Source organism: Poecilia formosa, unplaced genomic scaffold (genome assembly GCF_000485575.1).
Source record: "Poecilia formosa unplaced genomic scaffold, Poecilia_formosa-5.1.2 Scaffold575, whole genome shotgun sequence".
Taxonomy (NCBI): domain Eukaryota; kingdom Metazoa; phylum Chordata; class Actinopteri; order Cyprinodontiformes; family Poeciliidae; genus Poecilia; species Poecilia formosa.
In genome coordinates, this window is record NW_006800514.1 from 119,143 (window position 1) to 145,803 (window position 26,661).

Here is a 26,661-nt window from a genome sequence, read left to right on the forward strand (position 1 = left end):
AAAAATCACAATTTTCCTTTGTAGTTACTACTTTTGCTGGCCTGTCGCATGAATAAATAAAATGTTCTAAAGCTTGTGGTGAAAACCACAAGTTTAAGGGGTGCAAATACTTTTGCGAGGCTCTGTATTGTCAGCTGCATCCTTCAGGCCTAATTTTGTATTTTTGTAGCTCAGTTGGGATAAATCCTGATGTTACCTACAGGTTAAGCCATGTGCTTTTCTTTCTGTCCACACCCAGTTAGTGTGTCTCTGAGCAACTGATGTGAAATATTTGAACAGCAGCGGGGGGGAGGAGGGGAGGGGAGCGAGCAGCAGTGCTGTCTTTAATTACCAGCCATGGGGCAACACTGAACTATACAGCTCAGATATTGTGATAAAGACTTCATCACAATAGTATTTTTTTCAGTTCCACTTTAAGTTCCACACACACACAGGTTGCACTTTTTTTCATCCCTGCATTGTTATAATACTTGGCTTGATGTTATCTAAATATCAGATTTCTTCAAAAATATTAACTCTTTAATGGAGGTCAAATCTTTTGGTAACTTTTTTTCCCTACACAGCGTTCATCTTCTTCCTGGAACACGAACACTAAACGGAGTAATGAATTTGAGACACTTCCACATTCTCCATCCAACATCACTCTGATACGGCCTCCTGAATCCACGTCCTTCAACCCTTTTACTTTTCACAACTATTTTCTGAAGAACCTTCTAAGTTAAGACAAAAAAACTCCAAAAAAAACCCCGCGGGCGAGAGAAAAAGGAAACAACCAGTAACGGTTGCAAGCAACTCCAAACTGAATGGAAGAAAAAAATATATTATTCCTTATAAAAATATAGACTAAATAGTTAGTAAAAATCTCATACAACTTAACTGAAAACAAAAGTTAACTTAAACTGATGTTTCAAGTTCAAAAAGTGGTAAAAACTTTTTTTTTCTTACAAAAAAGAAGGTGCTCTGCTCAGCTGAAACCAGAACTAAACAGACCCATAAACCTACGTATAAATTACCTATGACCTATAAATTAAGTGGCTCAAAACCAACACTGCACATCACCCTGAACGCATCATTCCCATCTTGTTCGGATCCTTTGGTTGTTTTGAGGCTCATTTGTTATTCTGTGTTCTTGCTCAGGGATGGTCTAGGGAAATGAATGACAATCTCATTCACTTTCAGTCACAGGATGTTTTCAACAGAATTAATGAAATTAGGCTCTACCAGTTGTAAAAAAAAAAAAAAAAATCTAATTTTGCCTTCTACTCTCTCCCCTCACACCTGCAATCAGTCAGCCAATCAGCCCAAGTCCATTGTTTCACATTTCCTCTCCCATGACTTAAGCACTTCTGCTTCTGTCACTCTTTGCTGGATCCTCCTGTTAAATCCCATTATCTCCCCATCGTTATTTTTGGATTTCTGTATTTTTTTTCCCACTAAAATATTCTTCACTTGCAAGCTGCCTCTTGGCATTTGGGTCCACACTGACACATCTTCAAACATAGTGGAGGCAGCACCATGCTGTAGGGATGGGGTTTTTTATTCATTATGGGCAGGGGTACTGGTCAGAGTTGATGGAAGAAAACCTACTGGAGGTGGTTCGCCCTCCAGCAGGACCACCACACCATGAACATTAAGCAAGAGACACAACTGGGTGGTTTGGATCAAAGTCCAGACAAAATTCCAACTGGAAATCAGTGGAAACACTGGAAAACTGATGTTCGCAGCTGTTCCTCATCCAGTCTGACTGAACTTAAGGCTACTTTAGGAAGAAGAATGAGAAGAAATGCATCTGGAGTCTTCAGTCAGGAATGAGTGCTAGAGGCATTACCTCTAAAGGCATTTATTACCTCTAATGCCGCCAAAACAATTTTGGAGAAATTTTGTTGAATTTAAATTTGTGGATTTTTATGATGCTGATTTTATCCTTAATTTAGTTGCACTGTGTAGCACTTTGAGATTTTTGCTAATGAAAAGTGCAGTACAAATTAAATTGATCATAATTTTTTTCTTCTTTCTTTGCTGGCATCCACCGAGTCCATGGAGAACTGGCTTGGAGAAAATTCACAATAACTTTATCCCGACCTTTGTTTCCAATAATCACTCAGGTTTTATGCAGTGCAATCATTCCATCTTGGAAATAGAAATCTTCAAAATAATAGTTAACAGTTAAGTTCTGACCATAGTGTAATGATGGGCTGCTCATCTTGGTAATCCTTCCACTCAAAACTGTTTCTCGTACACAATTTGGCTTAGATGATCCACTTTACATGTTGTAGCACAACACAAACCGTTTCTCACATGAAGGTTTAGAGCATAAACTAAAACCTGTGAGAGTTCACTGTGGAGATATTGTGAGAGCAACAATAAAAACCACCGAAAATATGAAACAAACCTGACTTCACTGCTTGAGCACACAGTCTGTTGTTAATGTCAGGTAAACATGTGGTGACTGTTCCAGTCACCACATGTTAAAAAACAGTCTTTTAAAATCCTAAAAGACATTATGGAACATTTCAGGATTCATCCAGGTAGCTGATAACGAGGGTTTTCTGAGAAATAGAATTATGAGAGTTTGTTTCAGTAGAGCCGGTTAAAGCAACAAAAACCCCTGATGTGAAATCTGCCAAAGTTCAAACAGCAGAGGCTTCAGTTTCTAGACTAATAAACCCGAGACAGGAGAAATGTTTTACTAAGATTCATTTCATCACCGTTATGTAAGGAATGAGGCAGACTGCAATCTCTTGGAACACCACAGCAGGTTCTAGTTTTCTAAAGTCTTCTTGACTGAAGGAACGGCAGAATTCACCTCTTTTTCTGCCAAATTTGAGCACATAAACAAGGAATTTGACTTTGGTTCCACTCTGATCTGCATGAAGATATCTAACTATACAGACATTTGAAGAGGAGCAGCAAAAGCAAATAACGTGGATTTGCACTGATGCATTCCCTGTCTAAGACATGCTACTGTGGAACTGTTAGCATGTCATGAAAGTCTTCAGTCAGAGATGCCGTCAGATTCTTTGCAAGACTGACTTCTACTGGAGACCCTTTTTGCCCACAGTGTTACCATCCATGACTGAAGAAACTTGGGTGATGAGTTACGACAGCGATTGATTTCCCTTTGCCATAAAGTATTTTTGAATTAAAATAAATGTCTTCAACATGTAGTCTGCCTCCCGTCAGCAATTTTTACAAAGAGTAAGACACACACAGGAATTGTCTTGAGGGAAAGCTTCCAGTTTCTAAGAGAAAACAACCTTCTCCACAGCACTACAGTTATAAACTTCTGGAAGAAGCTCCAAATTAAAGACAAAAATAAAGACGGTGGACTGTCAGATTCAAATATTTAAGCAAGCTCCTCTCTTCAGTTCCATTTGGCTAAATTGCTCCAGATGGATGTATGTTCTCAAGCCATTTGTCTCTCGGATCCTTTTAAGTCCATGAAGTAATTGCGAGCACTCCAGAGGAAATCCCTGTTATTCTAAGCAGATAGGATCACGGATGTTGCATCTTTCCTTTTGCTCTCAAAAACCATGAGAAGGAAAAGCGTTTCAGTGACGCTGACCGAGACAAAACCTTACAGTGCGAGTGGGAGGTACCAGTATGAAGGCCAACTGTAGGCCCTCAGGGTATGGTAGACTAAAACTACTCAGAAAGAGTTTTTATTTGTGCAGCACATAAACTGAGGATTCAAAAACATGAGAAGTTTATAATCATGAGTTTAGTTAGGCTTTGAAACACCCCTGATCTTAATGTTTCCCGATATATTAAGCCCTGTTTTAATATTTGGTACAGACATCCAGAGGTTATATTTCTTGTAGGTCTTTAAACACTGTAGCAGAGATTTGGGCCCACTCTTCCATTCAGATCCTCTCCAGGGGCTTCACGTAAAGCGTGTGTACGCACAAAAAAAATTGTGCGGCGCCATCTTTTAACACACAAGTAAATCTACGCAAACTTTTTACTTGCCGTGAAAACGTGATACGGAGAGAAAGTACATTAAACACCTTGTTTTAGACCTCCTTTATTAGCAAACATATAAAATAAAACAGTAACAGAAACATCAAAGCTGGAATAGACTGGAAACAGGAAGAGATTAAGTATTAAAGACAGGATGTAATATGGAGAAGCTGGAACATCTAAACTCTAGATGATGTTTTCCTCTGCTGGAGAGGGGACTGCACGTTCCACCGCCTCGGCCCCGGAGCCCTGAAAGACAACGAACGGCAACTCTTCACAGGACTCACAATGGAGCATTAAAAACGGTGATTCATTCACCTTTAATAAATGAAATAAATCATTAAAGTCGTTTTATAGACTGAATGAAGAGAGATGACAACAGTATACTTGTGTCTGAGAAAACCACCTTCGTCATCAACATATTTTTAAAAAAATTAAATAAAGGATCTGAAAAACAGCGTTCATAGAAAAAAAGAAGTATTTGCATTATAGTATATTGGTCTGAAAGTGAGTGTTGTGTACCTTCATGCTCCTCTGAGTACAGTTTTATCATCAGCTTCAGTGCTCAACCTTTTGAACTTTTGCGTTGTTCAAACACGTTTTTCCCACAATACGATTATAGTACCAACAACTGAGAAGAATTATTTTCTTCAGCCCCAAAGCGTGATGGAAAATAAGTCATGCTTGACCACAACAGTTTTTTTATTTTTTGCCAGAAAAAGTTTGATCTCATGTGAGCAGCTGTGAGCCTCAACTGTGTTTGGAGACTTGATTTTGAAGCAGGAGCATCTTTCTTTCTCAACACCATGCTGCAAATCCCTGAATTAAAACAATTCTGCTAAGCCAAGTGTGTCAAAATGACTTCTAGTGGATCACTTTGTCATAGAATGAGCTTGGATCTTTTTTTTTTCTTTAACATTGTATCCATTCAAATTTTTGTCTTAACAGTTTGATCTGAAACATTCAAGTACGAGGAAAAAGGCAGGAACAGAAGAAATCTGAGGGGGCAAATATTTTTGTTCGGGGTACCTGAGAGAAACCCTGGGAAAATCTCTGTGTACGGGGTTTAGAGGGTAAAGTTAGACTTACGTCTGTTCATTTGGTCTCACATGCAGAATGCTGGACTCTTCACTAGAACCTGGAAGGACAGAACAAACAGCTTACTACCACAAACTGGGACATGTGGAACCCTGGGGGGGACAGAGTGCCCTTCTAAAACATAGAAAGTCTTATTTAGAGAGGCACATTTTAAAAAAAAACGGGGAAAATCTTACTTGTTCCTTGGTCACTGAAGATTGCACTGAGTCCTTCGTTAAAAGTGAGGCTGGCGCTGAAACCTGTGGGAGATGCAAATATTCAGCTCCCATGTTTCCACAAAGAACAGTACTAAAAGGTTAACCCTTCAATGTAAAAGTTGAACATTTGAACCGACGCACAAACGACTGAGGTGAAAGGAGGAAGGACTCTTACTTTTTGGGGTGCTGAAGGCTCTGTTGCCGACACCTCCTTTAATTATCGCTGTAGGAAAACATCAAGCAAAAAAAAAAAGTAATGTTTCCCCAATTGTAGAAAGAAGCCGATGTGATCGTGAAGGACGGTTCTCACCTGTTCTTCTCAGAGTCAGAGACTTAGACTGACTCTGCTCCTCCTGCCTGGATGATCCTGCTCGCCTGATAGAGAACGACAAACACAGTCGCATACTGTTCCCTTAAAATTTCCTGCCTGCGTGCGGACCTACGGGTGGATTCTGTTGGCCGTATATCTGTGCTGCCTCAGGGTGAGATCTAGAACAGTAGAAGCTACCTGTCAGTCAGGGTCAGTCTGGACGAGGCGGTGCTTGGACGAGGCGGCTGTGGTGTGGCGAAGTTAAAGGGCAGGAGGGCTCTCTTGGCGGGAGACCTCGGATCCGAACTCTGAGGAGTAGAGGAGAGAGCGATGACGCCTTCAGCGTCAGTCAGAAACTCACAGCGTTTTGGAACTTGGTAAGACATTCTATGGCGATCATCTGGATGTTAAACTAGGGTAAATGAAAGAGTTTGCTGTGACGTTTGTTCTCTGCTCGATAACCTTTGCAGTGGCCGTCTGGGCGCCAGGCGTCAAGCTGCAGTTTTCCATCTGCTCCTCCATCTCTCTTTCCTTTTCGGCCGTCTTCAGAGCAAACTCCACTTCCGCTGCCAGCTGCTCGTCTCCAGCGAAAAACTCCTTCACCTCGTTACGGTAGTCCTGCATCGTCACCTGATGGAGAACGTCGAACGCAATTGATGAATAAAACTGCACTTAGATTTTTTTTTTTTTTTTTTGTGGAGCTTAGTTTGAAATTCTTCTTTAGATGAGTGACAAAAAAAAATATGAAACGAGTACAAAACCTGTACCTTAAGGTAGCCCATGAGGTCTTTGAGGACAGGGGATCGTTTCTGCTCCAGAAGGTTCTTTAAGCTGATGATCAGAGGAACTGTGTTTTCTATGAAGGCCTTCTTCTGAACCTGTGGACAACAGCAGCGGAGCGACGCTTTCAGTCTCTGCACAGCTGGAATTTGTAGCAGCAGAAAGTTGCAAAGTTCTGATGGGAAGGGCTCCTACCTGCGACACCACCTTCTTCTGCACCACCTGCAGGACGGCTTTCGTCATGGTGGCCATGTTCTCCTCCTCCGGCTCCTCACTCCCAGCACCCCCTGCTGGCGCTGAAAATGACTGCAGCTTCAATTCTTTGAGACTCAACACGTTGAAGGTCTCTGACAAAATCTCAGCACCGTCTGCATCCAGAGGCAGCTCCTCGTCTGCAAAGCATGCTGGGACAGAAACAAAAGAGGAAAGCTATTACAAAAAGGTCCAATTCTCACGTCTGATCCAAACTCCAGGCTATAATTTGTGAGGTCGGTGAGTGGCCGTGTGGCTACCTAAGACGGTCTGGTTGATCTTGATGGTGGTGTTAAAGCGCTGGGCGTCTGTGAAGTGTTCCAACAGGAAGCGATAGATGCGAAAGCGCTTCTCACGGTGCTGAGCGCCCTTCAGGGAGAACAAGACCTTTTCTCTTCACAAAAGAAAAAATAAAAATAAAAATAAAACTATTAAACGCATCAAATAAAGATGGGCTTTCAGTGTGTGAGCAGAGATAAAGCAGGTCAGGTCAGCAATGATTACTATAAGAGAAGTCTGCTGGTGACCAGAAGGTTTTCAGACTGAAACCAATTTGCACCAAACCTAGTAGGAGTCACATGTCGGATGACCGACGATGCCATGTGGTCAACAGTTACTTATTTTTGGAAAGCTGCATCTCAGACCCTCAACATGATCTAATGTCAGTTGACAGATAAGTTTGTGCCACCAGGAACATTAATCAGAATTAACTTTTATATGTGCGACATTCACTGAAACACGTCCCATTTCAACTGAACTCAAAAAACGTTTGACGAGTTCATATAAAAGGTTCTCGCCAGTTTGTATGAAAGGGCTTCAATATGGAAGCTATTCATTAGCTTATATGAAAGCTTCTCACTAGTGTACAAGCCTCGCCAGTCAAATCTGTTTTTCTGTGTATTGCATATTCAGACAACATTATGATGCAAATGGTTAAAACAAGATTAATTTTGTGTTAATGACTAAATTGGCTTTAGATTTAATTGACTAAAATTTTACTGTAGTCAACTAAGACTAGACTACAACAATTCTGATGAAAAAATTATGACTAAAATTAAATTACATTTAAGTCAGAAGGCTAAGACTAGCTAAATTTTCTTTTTTTTCAGAAATGCAAGTAAAACCCTTATTTTCCATCTCTAACACACACAGTGTGACATCACCTCTGCTACAACAATAAATTAATGACAAAGCACAACCAAACGTCAAGGGCAAAAAAATAAATAAAATTGTTGTCAGTGCTCTCCCTACACATTCTTATTGGACAGCAATATCAGCTAAAATTGGTATTTTTAAACTTTACCAAAAGCTGCAGATTTATGATGTTGCATCTTTAATCAGGTACCTTTCACTCTGAGGGAACTTATTGTACGACGTGTGTTTGTTGTACGAGTTAAACTGGAAGATGCACTCGATGAAGTGCTGGCTGAACATCTCAGGGTTCTTCTTGAGCAGCCGATGAAGCAGGCAGTATTCACACAGACTGCAACAGGGGAGAAGCAGACATGACGTCGGCTGCGTTTTTTTACATACAACACTCCTTTGCTTTGTTGTCAAAGACAAACTCCAGTGGACTTCCTTTGGTAATTTACCTGGCAATGGCAGGAACTGGATCAACCAGGGCCATCATAAAGCGGAAGAAGAGAGAGCCTTTCCATTTCACAAACTCCTCCTGGGAACAGAGTCAGGACGGAGGGTCAGACCCACAGCTGGAAGGCCGTGGCAGCGGCAGTCGCTCACACTTACCTGGAGCAGGTTGGTCAGCATGATGAGCGTCTGCTCCCTGATGACGGCTTCGTCGTCTCGGAGGCAGGCCGAGATGTTGGGGATGTAGTGATCCACGATGTTGGTGTAGCGAACACACAGGTCGCACATTATCACCACAATGTTGTTGCGCACCGCAACCTCTGTGCCGACCTCCAGCTCTCTGGCAAACACCGGCAGGTATTTCTGGACCAGTTCTTCGTGTTGCAGACACAGCTTCCCTGATGCCACATAGAGAGGACGGAGTGATTAAAACAGGCTTGACAGAACGTGTGAGAGATCGAGCAGTAGCAGAAGCTCACCTAATGTGATCACGCCGTGGGCTTTGATCCTGGTGGGCAGAGAGTTTTCTCTGAACTGAGACAGAGGCAGTGATGCTGGCAGCTCCTCCTGACAGGCTGTTGGTCACCAGCAGCAGAAAACAGAATGGGTCAGTCAGGAGCAGATGTTTTTCTTACAACACTGTTCTCAGACCATAAAATAAAGGCAAAAACAAACAAACAAACAAAAGATTTTCTTTGGATATCTACAAAGAAGTTAGCTAAATAAATATTGGTTATATTTAGTGGTGCACAGATTGCAGTTTTCTGGCCGATCGCCGATTACCGATATTTTTAAAAGCTTAACCTGCTGATTCCGATTTTAGCTGATACCAATCTTTTTGGTCTGAAATGTTGCTCAATATAGCAATAAAGTTTTTGAGTTGGCAACAGTGGGGTCACTATTGTTAATTGTAAATGTGCAGACAGAACTTAGTGGGCTGGTCTGTCAGTCAAACCTTTCTCACCAGAGAGCCAAAGAGGACAGAAGTTGGTTCTTAGACCTTTGCCAAGCTAGATAAGACCAGTGGATAAGATCGGCTTCACATGTAAAAACCGGCCGATCACTGATCTCCCAAAATTAAGGAAATCTGCACCAATAAATCGACTGGCCGATAAATCGGTGCACCCCTAGTGATATTGCCCAGCTTTGTCGTTTTTCGGCTGCAAACAGTTGCCTCTCTTTTGAGGAGTGTAGGCAAAATTGGCTCATGGAGTTAACAGGTCAGCCATGATCCGCTGACGTCTCAGTGGGATACAGAATGCTTTCGTACCCGCCAGCTTCTCGGAATGTGACGTCAGGACAGATTCCACCAGCAGCACCGTCCTCTTGCCAACCTTTGCTGGACAGTGAAGCGAGGCCACGCCCAGAGTGTGGAGGTGCTTTATCTGGAACACAGAACATCTGCAATCAGAGGAGCAACGTCCCAACGAGGCACATAGACCACTGAAGAACAGCTGCTCTTTCTTCTAAAGAGTTAAACTACTAATAAGAAATGTACTTAAATAATTTGTGCCTCAGAGCCATGGGACCTGAAATCTTTCATTTATGTCGGCACTCTTCAAAATAGAGATTTCTGTCACAATTACAGCAGTGATGATTTTCTCATGATCATGTAGATAACTTCTAATGTCACATTATGGATTTTACTATAAACAACGATGAAGTGTGTATTCTCGCTGACTGTAACAGCTTTGGTCCTGACAGGTAATTGTTAACTTCCGCTCTGAGGGGGGTGGTGAGGACTGAAGGGGTCTCACCATCAGATCCTCGTTGAGGTTCTGGGTTCCGTTCTCACTGAGGAGGACGCTGGCTAAATGAGTCTCACAGATGGACACCAGCTCACCACAGTGTTGGTTCAGGAAAGCCTGGTGAAAAAGAAGGAAATCAACCATCAATCAGATTCTTCATTTTTCCTGAATTGATGAAAGATAATAAAATAAATTATTTTTTTATTATTTTCTTAATGCCACAGTATACGACCTTTACAAAAAAGCCATGATCTTTTTTTTAAACACATATTTGTTAATATCCTTAAGTCATGACAGTGTAAGACGTTTAATCTGAAAAGAAGAAAAAAAAAAATCGTCACGCTCCTCTTGATTCTCCCAGTGCTAACCGCAGAAATACACCACTTAATCAGAAACAACCAATAAGAGCCAGGAGGAGGGTTTTAACGCTGCCAATCACTCTAGTGCTACCCCCGCTTTCTTCTATGCTAACTGCTAGTGCTACTTAGTATATTTGGTTAGCATAGCCACTGATGACAGCAGATAAATAAAAAGTTCTTTGTCCGCCATTAGCACATTCAGCAAAAGACCCTCCCCCTCGCTCTGATTGGTTGATTTGGACTGTGAGGGGTGCCTCTCTTTGGATGGCAACAGCAGTCAGTGATGGAGCTCGATTTTTTCACAGATCATATTATTATGTCTGTGACAACATGGCGACAGGTTGAACAAATATTAAAACACATTTTTGTGAAAGGTACATACTGCAGCTTTAAGCTGTCAGAGTTTAGGAATCAAGGGAGTGAAATTCAGTGTTCTGCTGCGTCACTTGTAAATGGTCTGGATTTTTATAGCACTGTATCAAGTCCAGAGGACCCCAAAGAGTTTCACACTACATTCAGACCATCAATCAATCAATCAATCAATCATTCACTCATTCACATGCTAATGGTGGCAAGTTACTGGATTGTAGCCACAGCTGATTGAAGTACCACCGGGACGTCTGATCATCACGGGTGAAGCGTCTTACCCAAAAACACAACAATGGAGAAGCCTTCTTGTTATTTACTATTGTTTAAATATATTTAAGGAATTGGAATTTTATTTATTGCTCTATGAATGAGGCAGTCAGATAATTAGGAGCAAATCATCAATTTCGCTAAACTATAAACTAAAAGTTTTAGTTTATAAACTATGTATATAAATGTAGCTTTGAGTTCTGAGCATGTTTAAGTTAAAAGTAAAATAAGCCAGTTCCTAATCACGCAATTCTGAAGCGCTGTAGTGATTTACAAAGACAGAAATTAAGAGTCTAAACATTTTTATACGAAAGAGCAGTAAATGTTTCTGATTTTCCAACCTGTGTGAGTTTGATGTCTTCACTACAGCCAAGTTGGTAAAGCGTCTGCATGGCTGCACTGATCACCTCCAGAGACAGACTGAAAGTCTTGAGCCACGACATCAGATCAGCTAGTCGGAGAGGACAGAGCGAAGGAGAGACATTAGGACGGCTGAAGGGGCCTCCAGGACAGATTCACGTCCAGCTCCTCACCAGCTATCCTGGCCTTGGTGTCCTCGTTTAAATGAGCAGCAATGTCTCCGACAACAGAAAGGATGTGACAGCAGTTAGTCACGTCCACATCATGTGATCTATGAAAAAAGAACAAAGTCAACATTAAAATATAAAATGCAGGGTTTCCCCAGTGTATTATAAGCCTGGCGGGTCACCAGGCTTTACCTGTGCCCCCACCAGGCTAAGCATTGGTTATTTATTTCAGACTTTTTAAAATGTCTGCATTTTTATTTTTTACAGACTTTATAGTTGGTGTTCAGGTATTATTATTCCAAACCTTCCAATAACACATAATTACAAGTGATATTTTAACATTTTCTGTCAACTTAAAAAAAATATTTTAACCCAAAAATCCAACAAGCCGCTGGATGAATGACTGCTCTAGCGCCACCAGGCTTAGCGAGTTTTCTGGGGGAAACCTTATGAATGTACAGGGATTTCATGTTCACACTGTAAATAAAAGCCGATGTCCTCACCTGACCATGCTGTCCCAGGCCTCCAGGATCTTGCTGCATGGTATTGTGGACACTGAGGGGACAACCTTGGAGAGCAGCAGCCAGGCCCCTGCAGCGTGCTCCGTTTCCGTGTGGGAGATCAGGTTAGAGATGAATCCTGGGGTGAACTTGTTCTGTTTGGACCAGATGGTGAAGGCCCTGCTGAAGTACCGGCTGTGGAGGGAAAATGTCGTCTGTGACTTCAACAACCAAACGCCTTTATCTCATTATTGTAAATGACTTACTCTTCTACTTCTGGGCATTAAAACACAAACAACTACACATGTAACGCACATTCAAACATTCACGTTTAACATTTCTCCCAGCTTTTATAGAGGCGGCCCATGTTTGCTAACCATTGACGAGTCAAGTATGTGGAAAACATTAATAAGCCATATATTGTTTATCTGAGGCCTGTTAGGAAGCAGTTCATTTTTAATAATTTTAGGAATCTGATTAATCTAAACTCTGAATGCACCAAACATTTGTCTGATATAATAAAAATCTACCAAATTCAAATTTCTCTCCAAACTGGCAGACTGCTCAGCTGACTGACGATGAGCTCAATTTGCTCGTCTCTGCAGGAGTTCAGAAAAGAGATAAATAAGGTTTGTGAGGAACAACATGCTGACCTGAGGTTCCGACACTCGTTACACAGCAGGTCAAGCAGGTCCCAGGTCAGCCTCTCGCTGTTGTCCAGGTGCCGCCTCTCAGAGTGGGGCTTCACCTGACTGAGCAGAACCTGGTCCAGAACCTCCAAAGCCTTATCCTGGACAGAGTTCTCAGAGTCCACCACAGCTGGGACCACACCCAGCAGCCACGCCTTCTGGACTTCCATGCAACCTGGTTTAGCCTGGCGGCGACATCAAGCAGTCGTTTGGTGATTCCTAATCGTCACATTTTTTAGCTCACCTCTGAAGACAAAGACAGTGAAGAATCCAGTCTCACGGTGAGCAGTTCTCCCAGGCATTGTAAGGCCTTCTTCTTCACAGACACAGCCGGGTCTCTGCTGCGCTCCGCCAGGGTTTCTAGGTTCTCCCGGGTTGTGGGAATTACGCCGTGTTTCAGGAGACCCACCAAAGCCTGAGCAACGGACGTCAGAACAGATGGATGAAGCAGAACGAGGTGAAACACAAACAGCTGGAAAACGTGAAGCCGTGCCACGACGGTTTGATCGGAGTACCTGCAGAGCCGCTTTCCTCACGTTGGTTTTAGAGTCTCTGACGCGACGCAGGAGAAGGGCCAGGTTCTCTTTAGCTGGAGCGAAAATACAACATGACATTTGACGTTCACTTTGTCAGCGTGTAAATACGCTGACTAAACCGGGACATATGTGGAAAAAAAGCTCACCATCGCAGCTGGAGCTGTCAGCACTGCTGAGCTCCACCGTCCTGAAGGGAAGAGTTTGGTAGGTTTTCTGGGAACTAGAAGATCCTACAACACAGAGGCATCTATCAACATGCAATACTTTGGTCCACTTTTAAAAAAAATAAAAACTAGTGGATCTATCTGCTCTGTATACCCGCAGGACAAATCTGCTGAAAAATGTCAACCATCACCCAGGCCAACTTCCTCACACCCATCTATCATCTAAACCCGCTTATTTGGACATAAAAACAAAAAAATTAAGACAATAACATTCTTCTTGAAGATTTTATAGTTTAAAAGCCATCTTAGGTCTTAAAATAATCCCACGAGTAAGATTTTTAATGTTTTTTAATAATTTTTCTGTGGCTTTAACCGTTTGAGTTTGCAGCCATTTTACTTGAAAGCTGACAGACTTTGCTCTTTAAGCGGAAGACGATGGATGCACACATGGTTACATGGATTCCTATTGAACTGCAGCTGTTTTTACAATCAACATTTTAAGACCCGATCAATATAAACGCAACCCTGTTTATATTGATTGTTTAAGCAATCCAGTTTTAGAAATCCTTAACATTTTATCATGACTTTGCATTAGTTTGGAGTGGAATGCTTCACATAAATCCTCCACATGTCGTCTGCTGTGGAACTTTAAGCAATAAGCACACGGATGTAATCGCTGTCTGATCTGGTCAGTGATGCGTCTTCACAAATACAGACTTCCAGCTAACACCTTTATTAACAGTGAGCAAGTTTCCTGCTGCGAGTTATCTTTCCAGCACAACAACAAGCTCTCAGCCAGGGACGGTCAGGCTGTACCTGTGGTGAGCTCCTCTTCCAGCACCGTCTGTGTCCCAGCTAAAACAGAAAATGTAGGTATATTAATGTTGCTGTTTGCTGTAGAGATTATTATTATTTGTCCATATCGCCCAGCCCTGGAGTCTAGGTGCTTTCTCACTGGCAGAGAAGAGTGTGTGGACGGCCCGGGTGACGTTGAGCGATGGCAGCTCCAGACACTGAGCCAGGCAGGAAAGGGCGTGGCCCTGGACGGTGGGAGACTCGTCCATTCGTCGAGCGAACAACAGGTCCTGGATCAGGAACTTGTGTGACATGAACCTGGTGAGGTCCAGATCCTGACATTCCTCAGAGCTTCTCTCCGGCTGAGTCAACAAAACCATAACCACGTCCACGGAGAACAGGCGGTGCACCATCTGCAGAGAAAGCAGCACCTTGTGCAGTCAGACTGGAAAGACTCCAGTTTTAGCAACACCAGTTACAAGAAAGTTAGCCTCCAGTTCTTTCCTTCAGCATGACAGAAGACTGAAACATTTTAACATCTCGGATATTTTTGGATTGAGGTTTTCCCCAAGCCAGCAGGCTCAGCTGCCTGATCTAGGTTTTCACCTAACAGTGGTAATTCCTTATTCTGGGATGCTGCCATACAATGTTTGACCAACTAGCTCACTCAACACTGGAACCAGGAAGAAGCCGAGGAGAAATCCTTCAACTAAATATCTAAGCACAGTCTGTAGCAACTCCAGACGAGACACAATACTGAGATTTTAACATTACCTTAAGGAAAACTTCAAATATCACAATTATGCTCCATAAAAATTCTTTATTCTCCATCTTAATGTGGTTTTTCTGTCTTATGTAAAGCACAGGAACAATGGCATTGTCACACTATGAGAAGTAGGGATCTCAATGACAATGTTTTTTTATCCATCCATCTAATTCTTCAATTAATCAGTTATTCTAAACAATTACCATACTTTTTTTTATTTTTACATAAACATTTTCTTTTATGCATCCAACAAAATAAAATGTAATCACTTTCAAAGTATGAATTACATGTATGAAGTGTCACCTACAGCCTGCTTGATGTCAAACATGCAGAAAAAAAATATTAAAACATGACAGATAATGAACTGCTTTTAAAGACAAAGGAATTCCTGTAGATTTTTCACACTCAGTCGCTGCAGCTTCTCCTCTGTTTCAAAACAAGTGTCCTTGTTTATCATCTTTTAAATCCAAGTACTTCCACACTTCAGACAAATTGAGCCATTGAAAACTTTCTTTTACTGTGGTTCATTAGAGATTAGTCACTCTCCGTTCACCATATTTGTTTGGAAATCGTAACAAATACAGAAGCAGCCAATCGCACGTTTCAGATCGTCCTTCTTTGCTGTGATCTACGCATGTTTATCACGCCGTGGCTCACCTCAAATGTCCCGAGTCCGACACAAGATAAGGTTTATATGGAGCCACTAACATTACACCACACCGTGAGAACAGGTAAGAACTTTTTTTTACACTTTTACAAACTTACTCAAGTCTACGCGTCATGAGGAGGCACACAAAAAAAGTCTTTTGTTACCTTTGAATGACCAGAGAAGATGAAAAGCCACTTTATGAAGCGGGCGTAGTCCACACCGGCCATCTGAGATGTTAGCATACCCACAGCCTGGGCTCCATGGTTACGATACTCGCTTTTCTCCACCATCTACACAGCAGCACAACAGAACCGTGACTGAGTGATCAGGCAGTGATGGAAATATTTGCTGCCACTGCTAGACCTTTCTCCCACCACCATGGAAGAAATGGATTCACCTGGAAGCAGATGTGCTGCAGGAGGATTTGAAGGAAAGGTGAAGCCAGCTCTTTCAGCTCATCCACCAGATGACTGGAGTCACAAAAACAGAACAAGCATGAACAATGTAGCATGTCAAAAGACCTGGAAGCTCTATAAAGACGCCCGCTCAACAATATGTTGATGGTGTAATCTAAAAAAAAAAAAAAACACTCAATGTCACCATAAAATGTGACGTTAAGTTCATTAGGTTCAGTCATGTTTACCACTTACAAAAACTTAATCTTAAGCGTAGCTGCTTACCAAACAAAGTGGATGGCCTGGTCGCGGGTGGTGAGGACGGCCTGGTTCGGGACAAGGAGGGACGGCTTCCCACTGTGGCCTTTACTCATCATCAGGATGACGTAGAGCAGACGATGGAAAACCCTCCGCAGGGACTGAAGGATGCAGAGTTGACAATCACTACACGTATGGGGAACCAGCCATGTTTATCAGCGGAGGAAGTGAACCAAACCGTTTAGTCCACGTTGGTGACAATTCCAAATATTGAACTAAACTGAACACGCCACCTTTCCTCCCTTTGCAGTGGAGGACTGTTGTTTACGGCTCAGGCAATTTCAGGTCAAATTGGCGCATTAAATACGTCACAAGCAAATGTTAGCAACGGAGTAAAATTAAAAAAAAAAAAAAAAAAAAAAAAAAAAAAAAAAAGAATCCACGTCTCCAGGAAGCAATCGTTTCTCAAACGCCAAAAGTCCAGTTCTGGTTTTTAAACCAGTCTAGATTGACCCCTGGACACAAAAACACTGTGACTTTGTCAAAGGATGAGAACGGGTCTGTCTGGTGGGAAGCTAACTGTCCAGTCCAATTCTTTAAAAAAAAAACCACTGCTGATCAAAACCTATAGCACAGAGACAAAGTTTCAAGTATTTGCATGTTTGGTTCTGTTGGATCAGAACCAGGTGGTTTCCGTTTTAAAGTTCTATTATTTACACCCTGGTTCTGATCCAGTCGTGTGCAGCATGTGTTCATCTGTGAAATAACTTGGATCCTACCTCTTTCTGCTCTCCGTGTCTCGGTGAGCAGAGCAGCTTCAGGCCGTGGAAGGCCATCTCCGGGACACTCTGGAGCTCACCCAGATCCCTGTGAAGAAATGATAACCGGTTTCGCTTTCATCTCCAGGACCGATGGACCTTTCTTCAATGTGGCAGCGGCAGAAAGAAAACTCACCGTGGAACAGCAAAGGTTAGCTCCCTCAACACAGGTTCCAAGTAAAGCAACTTGGTGAGGATCTGTGGAGAAGAAAAGAATGTTCTACATGCTCACAGGCTGACAGGGTGCAGCGTGGCACAGGGCGTGTATGTGTGTGTGTGGGGAGGGGGCTTACCTGCGTGCAGTTGCTGGCCATCTGTGGTCTGTCTTTAAGTGAGAACGTTTGCAGGAGACGGAGGAGACTTTGAACCAAGACAGCAATAGCATCTCTGATCTTCGTCAGCTCCTGGCCAGAAAAATGCAGCTCATCTTCCTCTTCTTCCTCCTCCATTTCCATCTGAAAGCAGGAAAAAAAAAAAGAAAAAAGAATGCAATGTGGTGCCTTGTATCTCTGGGAGTCTGCGCTATTAAATCTGAATCTGAAAGCTTGAGAGAAGGACAGTAAAGCATGTCTTTGTAAAACCATCTCCCAAAGGTTTAACAGATGCTCCACTGAACCTGCGTGTGTTTGGAGCGACATGCTGCAATAATCCAGTGGACTGAGCAGATCTAGATGATCTGTTGGGCTGCGACTGATTTATGATTTGGTGCTGCACCTCTGGAGCGTCTCTCCGCTGCGGTTTGGAGCGTTTGCTGTCAGCCTGGGAGCTTTTCAGGCCGTCCTTCTTGCGCTTCCTCCCAGAGTCCTGGGGCCAGCAGTGGAAGGTCAGGTCAAGACACGTGTCCAACAAAACCTCATGGAAAACCTTGTTGGCGATGCTTCCTGGAAGAAACGGATATTTATAAAGTAAAGAAAATGTAGATTTTAGCTAAGAGTAGAGTTGGAGGTCAGTGTACCCTAACCCCTAAACATGGTGGGTGAGAGCAGCAACCATAGTCAAATATTTGCTAGGGGCCAGAATAGGAACCTGAAACTGCTGGCTAAGGATAAGTGTAAATACAGTAAAGATTGTTATTCACCCTGGCAGTAATGACACCCGGTTATGCCAATCCGAGGTCACTAAAGTTAGTGTTGCTTCTGTGTGGAACTTTGACAAAACAAAGTCGGACTCAGTAGTTTTCTCTGGTTCCGCAGCCTGATTGGACCAGTGACGACATGTTTAACTGCAGAGTCGCAGTCCGACATGCATCTCTGCAGCATGTCGGACTGCGTACAGTTACCAACCCATTACCCTGTTAAGACAGTTTCTTGCCCACAGCCAATATCTAATGGGTTAATGATTAACCCAGGGTTTCCCCCAGAATATTATAAGCCTGGCAGGCCACCAGGCTTTACTTGTGCCTCCACCAGGCTAAGCCCTGCTTATTTATTTAAGTCTGTTTAAAATGTTTGCATTTTTTTAAGACTTTATAGTTGGTGTTCAGATATTAATCTTCCAATCTTTCAATAAGAGATAATTATCAAGTGATGTTTTAAAATTTCTTGTCAACTTTAAATATTTTCTAACTCAAAAACTGATTTTTTTTTTCTTAGCAACATGTCGAACAGAACTAATTTTTAGTCCACCACTGCAACCCAGCTCTGTTACGATGGTGGACCAATAGGTAAGTCATTGTTTCCACAGTGATGGGACAATAAGTGTCTCAATTCTGTATCATTAGTTCAGTGGACATTTTAGGAGGAAAAACTGAAGACATTCCCTCAGTGATCGATGTCTGGCTGACAGGTGTGCCTCCCTGTAGTGAGTTCAATCTGTACCAGAACCCAATAGAACCCACAGGACAGAGATTCACATCCAGTGTCACCATAACTTCCTCTATGGAGTGCAGTTTGTACAGATTTACTAAAACAGTAGCTACAAAAACATTGCAGTTGATTTTTATTTATATCAAAACCATTCGTTCTTTTTCTGTGACTCTATCGCAGCTAAAGAGTTGTTGTATCAGACTGATTTTCTAAAAATAGTCTGATAAATCATATAGCTTACACATTTTGAGATCAAAGACAAAACAAGCAGGTTGCAAATTCAAATTCTGGCATTTCAGAAGCTCTAACAAATAGTTTCCAGATACACTCACCTGGGATTCCCAGCAGCAGCAGGTAGACAGAAGCTGCATACAGTCCGCAAAACCTCTGCTGAACGTTGGCCCCTTTGGTCTTTGCTGCCAGGACGAAGGAGGACAGAACAGCCACCAGAGTCTTCACCGACACCTTGTTTTCTCCGAAGATCACCCAGACACCCTGCAGCTTTGGAAACAAGCAGGGCTGGAGGATCAGCATACTGATTTTTGCAGGAAGCAAAAACAAGCTCCAGAGCATTCCCCAGATTTACATTACACTCAGTAATCAGAGTGAACTGTTAGGAAAGTGGTATGAGAGCTGACCTGTGATGCTCCGTCCCTGTCTGCAGGCTGCTGCTGATCTGCAGCATGTTCCAGCAGACAGTGGATTAGGCTTCTGAAGGACTTCTCTCCACCGGCGCACACTTCGTCCTCTATGATGTGATCCAGCGGTTTCCTCTCCATGAACTCCAAGTCCCACACGGCATCCACCCAGTCTAGAAATCACAATGCAAGTCAGACACTTGCTATGTATTGATTACTGCTAGAGAAACTAAGTTTGGGAACCATCTCAAACTTTCCTGTAAAAATGTAAACAGGCACCAGTCCCACTCCCAGGAGCCATCTTGAACCGGTCCAATGTTTAGAAAAATTTATACGAGAGGTGAGTCAATGTAGCAACCAAGTCGGTTCAAGGTTTCCCCCAGCTAAGCCCGGTGTTTGGGTGCTAGGTCAGTCATTCATGCAGCGGCCCATCGTGTTTTTGAGTTAAAAAATGTTTAAAGTTGACAGGAAATTTGTAAATATCACTTGATAATTCTGTCTTATTATGTATTATTAATTGCATTCTGAACCACACTATGTTTATTGATCTGAAATGGTTGAAGTCTACAGAAGATGAATGTGATCAGAATTTTAAAAAAATATCAACATTGAAAAATTCTACTGAGTAATAAGAAATGATAAGAATCATCTTCTACTGAAGCACTTGTCTCCTAAACAGGGAATAAATGCCACATTCTAAGATGAGACTTTTTTTGCTCCATCACATTTATTGTAAATGACAAGAGAAAATTAGACAAAACCAAGAAAATATTCTTGGATTCAGGTAACAGTGTAGGTGAAAATTTGATTCAAATGGACTACAGTAACACGATGATAATGCTCATTTATTACTCTCCACAAAACAGAAGAGGAAGATACTTAGGTAACTGTTTGTTCAAGGATAACTTTTTGTTAAGTGTGTATATTTACGAATAAGTTCGACATGTATTTAAAAGTTTAAAACTATAGTCTGTTTTACCGGAAGACCTGAAAATGACTGAGCGGATTGGAACGTTTTAAACTGAAGACATGTTTTTGTTTAGCACGTTTACGTCATTTTATGGTAATAATTCGGCACTTGTTGCGCTAAAGTCATTAATAAGCCTTCTTTTGTCGTCTTTAAAACTAGCTTTAATTTGGAGTTTAAGAATATTGGACTATTTTCCATTATTTCTACATAAACGACACAAGTAGTCTTTTATGTAGACTATTTACATTGCTTTTATTTCCTTCCACAAATCTGTATTTTTACACATTTTATTCACATGCATGTTTTTGTGCTACATCATTTTATATATTTGCGCTAAAATAAAACTGCCTCGCAGCCCCCTGAGAAACAGAAAATGCATTTGTTGGCTTTTTCGTTTGTTTTTTAATAAATCTGATCTCGTCGACCCCGGTGTCAGAATCTGACAGTTTTGCCATCCTGACCGAACCCGGGAAACTGCGACAAGAGCCGCAGCCAAATGAACCGGTAAGAAGCCAAATATCCCGACATTCTCCTAAGCTCTCATAATGAATACAATAAAATAATTTAGTGTTACCTTGTGGAACTTGGTTCAGGTTCAGAAATTGCAGCGTAGCGATCAAATCCATCTTGTTTATTTTAAAATCATCCCGCCCGGAAGCGCGAGCGCTGCGTTTCTTCCTTTATCCGGTTCATTCTTTAAAGTCACAGCGCCATCTGTTGCTCAGGAGCGCCTTGCCTTGGACGAGTAGCTCAAACCATTTTCAGAAGGCTGGGCCGCCTCTGCATGGTAAAGTTTTCCAAGTACCACCGAATTGACAAACATTTAAAAGAACTTGTTTCTACCAAACTCAGAAATAGTGACAGAAATCCAAGAAATCGACTGAAATCAAGTATTTTTGCTGCTCTGTGCAAATTGAGATCAGCTTCTTTAATATTGACTGATAGAGAAAACAAAAAGGTTTCTCATTATCAAAGTATTGCATGTATGATTAAGCAAAGAGACCTTTATCCTATTGTTACAAAACTGCTGACGATGGATGTTGCAGTTTTAAATTTCTGTTTCAAGTATCACACCGCTGGAGCCATAATCTGGAAGTGAAAGAACATAATTGCATCGTTGTAACATTTCAGACAGAGTAGCCAAAAGTTTATGAATAGCATCAAAAACTTCAATATTATTTCACCAAAAAACCTCAAAAAACATAAAGAACTTTTTTTTTATTAACAACTGAATGTGCTAAAACACTTAAAAAGCGAGTGAGAGACAAGCACAATTACAAACATTCATTCTGTAAAAACAATTACATGATTACTTTGAAAAACAATCCTATGGTCTCTGTTTAAAAGCAGAAAATGAAATAAAGTTTCAATATGTTGTTTAGAAGTAGAGTCAGAGTTGATGACTGTCATAGTTACAATCAGAAAGACACTGAGTAATCACGAAAAACCAACTCAACAAAAAACAAACAACAAATCAGTGCAAGTATGTGAAGTCAGTTTGGTCCAGAGTTCGTTTGCATACACTCATCATTCTGTGTTTGTGAGAAAACCTCCATGCAAAGCTCGTCTGTCCACACCCACAAACATATTCAAATGACAATTGTTGACATGGTTCAAGCTCAGAACAGAACAGGTTGAGGACATTGGTTTGTTGAGTGTAAGAACTGCATGTTGCAGAGTGATATTTCATCCTTATGGTTGCTGTTTCCATTGAATTATTCGTTTACTTCCATTTCAATATGTGATTGGAAGATATTGGGGTTAGACCAGCTCTGTGGGATTCTATGACATCTCTTCAAAGTTAGCTTGACCGAGAGACAGAGGAGGGACACAGAATCATGATATCCATAACAGCGATCAAATACAGTCATTTAACCACCATTATTTGGCATATCAGACTCCCATTATATGTTTCTCTCATTCGTGAGTTGAGGTCCTCAGGCTGTTTTCTTGGGGAGCTGTTCCAGGCCCAGTTCCCCAGCAGCAGACTCAGAGCACAAAGAACGAGGTCTTACAAACACAACGCAGTGAAAAAAATCAGGAAAAGGTTCTAAAATTGAAGACTTTTTTTATTATTCTATCACTGATGAAGCCTGTTCAGAAACAGATTACGTACAAAGTGCTATAGATTTATTCAGACACAAACTATCAGCAGTGCAATTAAATATATTATCGGCATGTTGTGACAGACATATTGGATTTCTAAGTCGGGATTGATGGCAATTAATTGATTTAAATGTCCTACATAGAAGTCAGGGTTTCTCCAGTTGATGTTTCCAACCTGGTCCATTATAAGTAGGGCTGTAGCAATACACTAATCTCATGATACGATGCGATACAATATTCTGCTCACAACACGATATATATCATGATATTCAGTAAATGGTACGATTCAATACATTTTTGCAATTTTCTGAAAGATTTTAGAGGGCCAGGGTGATTTTGCTGACATTTTGTGATTGTTCCATAGTCTTGGATTGAATTAATTGAACTGATCGTGTAATACTGGTGAAATAAATGTTGTTTTTGTTATACATTTGTTTTGTTTAAATGTTAATTGGTTGGCTTTGTGTATTTGCCACCCAAATACAGAAAAGGAACATATTTTGTCTTATTCACTTATACTAGATAATGCAATTTAATTGTAACAGGTTGTTTGGTTACATGTCATTTTTAATGTACATGTGCAAGTGGGAACACAAGGGATTTGAGTAGGATTTAACGTATTGATACTCACAGATGGAAAATCAATACTTTACGAGGAAAAAAAGAATATTGATAAATATCGCAGAATCGATAAAATCACCCAGCCCTAATTGTAAGGTCGTACTTCCATGGACAAAATGCAACAAAGCAATAAACAGCAGCCACCAAAACACCGCAGTACGTCTTAAACATCCGAGTATAAAGTCCTCCCTCCTGGGTCCTGCCAGGTCACACACGGCCTGGGTCTGTGAGCAATCCTGGTTACATCCAGTTCAGGTTTACCATAGTACCACTTGTTGAGCAGCTGGTCCATCTGCTCCTGCCTCGTCACCCCATGAAGTCTCTCCTCTTCTTCCTCCCACCTCTCGCTGACATTCGATATGAAGGGCGGATGTGGGAGATGAAGTATCGAGTCCTCCGTCATGTCCTCGAAGAACTGCACCACACATTTCCGGGCGAAGTCACGCGCGTGCAGAACACAGGTTTCGTCAAAAAGCTTCTGCTCCACGTCCAGGTAGTTGCTCCAGTACCGTGTCTGTAAGAAGGCGGCGTGGTCTTCAAAACAGGGTTTGATAAGGCGTCCCATCGCTCCCAGTATGATCAGGAACAGGAGGATGGACCAGCCAACTGCCTACAGATGTTGTGGAAAGCAAGCGACACAAAACCATCGTCAACATGGATGTAGATGGACAAACCTGCTCCACTCTCAGTTTCTCTAAAGGCTTTGGAAGCTCTTGCGAATCATTATCTCTGCCGTATTCTCGTTAATGACAGGATTGATACCAGATTTTACTTCACTGAATCACCTGACCTACAGAGTTGTGAAAGAGTACCTTCCAGATTTATTCTGTTTGCTTGTTTTGTCCCGTTAAAATGTGTCAGATCATCAAACAAATACAAAATCCTTTAACTGCCACACAAGCTCATATGGATGTTGGTGTCATCATGTCAGTTAAGGGGTTAGATGATCATTTTATCTATTTTATTTATTAAATACAGACTTTGGAAGAACTATTTCCAAAGTTGAGATCAGTTTCTCAACTGATCTTGAATTTCTTCACATATGGGAATCATATATTGGTTTTTTTCAGATCTGTCAACCTACTTCATGCCATCAGAAATGTTCAGTTAAGGGAATTTCTTGATTGTACAAGTCGGGCAGTACTTGTGGAATCAAGAAAAACTCAAGTAGCTAGGCATGAGCTTCCAAAATATGTGGTTAATCAAAGCTGTGACGAGGGTAATCTCCTTATCACATAGGTCAGGTGAGGTTGGACAGAATTTTTTTTTTTCCTTAGCTGAAATCATCTCTTAAAACCATATATCCATCCATTGTCTATACCCAGCTGTCCTTGAAGGAACGTGGGAGGACTGATCACTGTCCACCCTAGACAGGTCACCAGTCCATCACACGGCAACACAGTCACAGGACAAACAACTGTGCACACACTCACATGAGGTGACAACTCAGAGAAGAGATCAATTAATCTAACAATCATATTTTTGGACTGTCGGTGGGAGGAAACCAGAGTGAACCTGAATATGTGCTGAGAGAACATGCAACCTGTATGCAGAAAGAGCCGAGGCTGGGATTCAAACCCAGAACCTTCTGCAAGGCAACAGTGCAACCCATAGTGAAGCTAATCATTTACAACCAGCGTTTTCCTTTCACCCAGGTTATCTCTGCCTGATATTAACATTTGTTTGATGAACTGAAGCATTTAAATGGGACAACAATGAAAGAATATAACAAAATGTCAGGGGTAGCACACTTTTTCACAGCCCCGAATGCTAAACAACAAATATGTTTACAACCCGCCCAAGGCAACATCTAAATGTTGAAATAATGTGTTCAGTTTTTTAACAGAGCTCACTTGAGAATAACAGCGGACATATCGGGAGACCGCTTTACGGAACGAGCTGTTCTGGAAAATAACGTCCTCTTTGCAGGGCACCTTGGCCATGATCCTAATCACATCCAGACCTGTGTTGTTGGGCACACCTAAAGAGACATCATATAATCAGCAAAGCATCCAAATGATTGCGTAACTTGTTGGAAAAAGAGTCATTCTGCTTCATGTTTACCTGAGAAAAGGCCCGGATCGACACTCACGCTGAAAGCACAGATGAAGATCTTGCCATCCAACAAAGTGACCAGGATCCAGACCATGGGAGCCAGCAGGGCCCTCTGGAGCATGGCAGAGAACAGGTATCTGACAGAAGACATAGGACGGACATCAGGTACAGATGAACTATTCTGGAAGTTAATTCATTTGAAACCCCAACATTCAGTTTATCTAAAATGAGAGTGTTCCATTCAGACTGGACCTCCAGCAGCTTTGGACTCTGGTACTCTGGTCTCTCTTAACGCCAAACTCTGTAAACCCTGATTTCCAAATGAAATGGAAACTTTACTTCCATCTTGGAATAAATTGGACCAGGTTAAGAAGATGCAGGTCTGTAGCAGTGGTGGAGAAAGTACTCAAAAAATGTACTTAAGTAAAAGTACAAATACACAGACAAAAATGTACTCAAGTAAAAGTAAAAGTACCACATTAAAATTTTACTTAAGTAAAAGTAAAAAAGTACTGGCTTTTAAACATACTTAAGTATTAAAAGTAAAAGTACTTGCTGAACGCATTACCTAATCCCTAATACAATATCATTAAGTGAACCGATCTTATCCAATTTTAATACATCATAAATGTGCCATTTTAATGAACAATACCACAGATAAAGCATGTTTTTATTGTGTTTACTCTCTGTAACATAGTTTAGACTTACTGATTCTATGCATCATAATTTCAGGGATGGAAACATCTTGTCTCCTGTCCTAACACAGCATAAACTTCACTTTTTTGCCACTAGTGGCTTTTATTTCTAAAGAAATCTAACAGAAAGGGGATGGAAAGAAAGTGGGTGGGGAAGAACATGCAACCAAGGAGCCAGTAGCAGAGTTGTAGTCAAGACCACCTACCCAAGACCAAGTCAAGACCAGTACCCGGCGCTACGTGACACAAAAACATTAAGTTTTACCTATCAAAATTGCTTCTCAAATTGATCTAGATCCACATTTCCATAAAACACCTAGACATTAAATACTTAGAGCTGAAATAAATTTAATCAGTAAAGATCCGTCCAGAAGAATCGGATCGTTCCTGAATGTCATATCAATGCAGACTTTGGTCACAACGCTGTCCCATATTTGCACACCTCAGTCAACACCTCCACACAATAATTCAGCGCATGAGTGACAACTTTTTTTTCATCGTAGATGCAACATATGTGTCTCAGTCTGTACAGCTAGCTTTGCTAGCATCACGTCCACAGATCTTACCTTTCTTTGAGCTTTCCTTCGAAGTGACGCTAAAAGTTGGACTATGTCCCCACCGTCTGTGAAAGCAAAGTGCTGCTTATTTTACATGTCGCCATATCTTATGCTTTATGCAGCGCTATTATATTACTGACGATTAGAGGAAACCACTGCGCATGTCTGGAGCTCCGCGTGCGAGTAAAGG

At 41.6% G+C, this 26,661-nt stretch overlaps 2 protein-coding genes across 5 annotated transcripts in view; both read right to left on the minus strand.

Moving 5' to 3' along the window:
- Positions 1-4,008: 4,008 nt before the first annotated feature.
- Positions 4,009-21,120, minus strand: ncapd3 (non-SMC condensin II complex, subunit D3). Of its 3 annotated transcripts, none has more exons than XM_007540954.2 (35): positions 21,012-21,120; positions 19,468-19,640; positions 19,162-19,324; positions 17,739-17,905; positions 17,318-17,479; positions 17,161-17,222; positions 16,986-17,073; positions 16,234-16,367; positions 15,951-16,023; positions 15,718-15,843; positions 14,299-14,551; positions 14,160-14,198; positions 13,326-13,409; positions 13,159-13,232; positions 12,924-13,058; positions 12,608-12,828; positions 11,958-12,149; positions 11,461-11,558; positions 11,269-11,378; positions 9,942-10,049; positions 9,455-9,569; positions 8,664-8,759; positions 8,344-8,582; positions 8,190-8,269; positions 7,943-8,080; positions 6,858-6,991; positions 6,541-6,749; positions 6,333-6,443; positions 6,028-6,195; positions 5,764-5,873; positions 5,566-5,630; positions 5,431-5,478; positions 5,235-5,297; positions 5,050-5,098; positions 4,009-4,209 (listed from the first exon to the last, which is right to left on the minus strand). In XM_007540954.2, exons 1-35 carry the CDS (start codon positions 21,061-21,063, stop codon positions 4,140-4,142), a joined length of 4,209 nt encoding a protein of 1,402 aa, XP_007541016.1. In that variant the 5' UTR covers positions 21,064-21,120; the 3' UTR covers positions 4,009-4,139. The 3 variants fall into 3 exon arrangements, with proteins under 3 accessions (XP_007541016.1, XP_016520848.1, XP_007541015.1); XM_016665362.1 differs by having other exon boundaries at positions 5,431-5,482; positions 5,582-5,630; positions 19,162-19,330; XM_007540953.2 differs by having other exon boundaries at positions 19,162-19,330; positions 21,012-21,063.
- A 1,370-nt stretch (positions 21,121-22,490) lies between these two features.
- calhm3 (calcium homeostasis modulator 3) overlaps positions 22,491-26,661 on the minus strand; it is a 5,526-nt gene continuing 1,355 nt past the window's right edge. For both annotated transcript variants that reach the window (XM_016665363.1, XM_007540955.2), the window contains 3 exons: positions 25,229-25,356; positions 25,018-25,145; positions 22,491-23,774 (listed from right to left, as the gene is read on the minus strand). In XM_016665363.1, the coding sequence (XP_016520849.1) occupies positions 23,328-23,774; positions 25,018-25,145; positions 25,229-25,356 (703 nt within the window). In that variant the 3' untranslated portion in view covers positions 22,491-23,327. The remainder of the gene's footprint in view (positions 23,775-25,017; positions 25,146-25,228; positions 25,357-26,661) is intronic.

Excerpts from the sequence above, each read along its gene's own strand:
- ncapd3 (XM_007540953.2), bottom strand. The coding sequence starts at position 21,063 with ATGGATTTGATCGCTACGCTGCAATTTCTGAACCTGAACCAAGTTCCA. Across the intron at positions 19,641-21,011 it reads CCTGAACCAAGTTCCACAAG|ACTGGGTGGATGCCGTGTGG; the intron begins GTAACACTAAAT and ends TGTGATTTCTAG. Across the intron at positions 14,552-15,717 it reads TCTTCTCTGGTCATTCAAAG|ATGGTGCACCGCCTGTTCTC; the intron begins GTAACAAAAGAC and ends CTTTCTCTGCAG.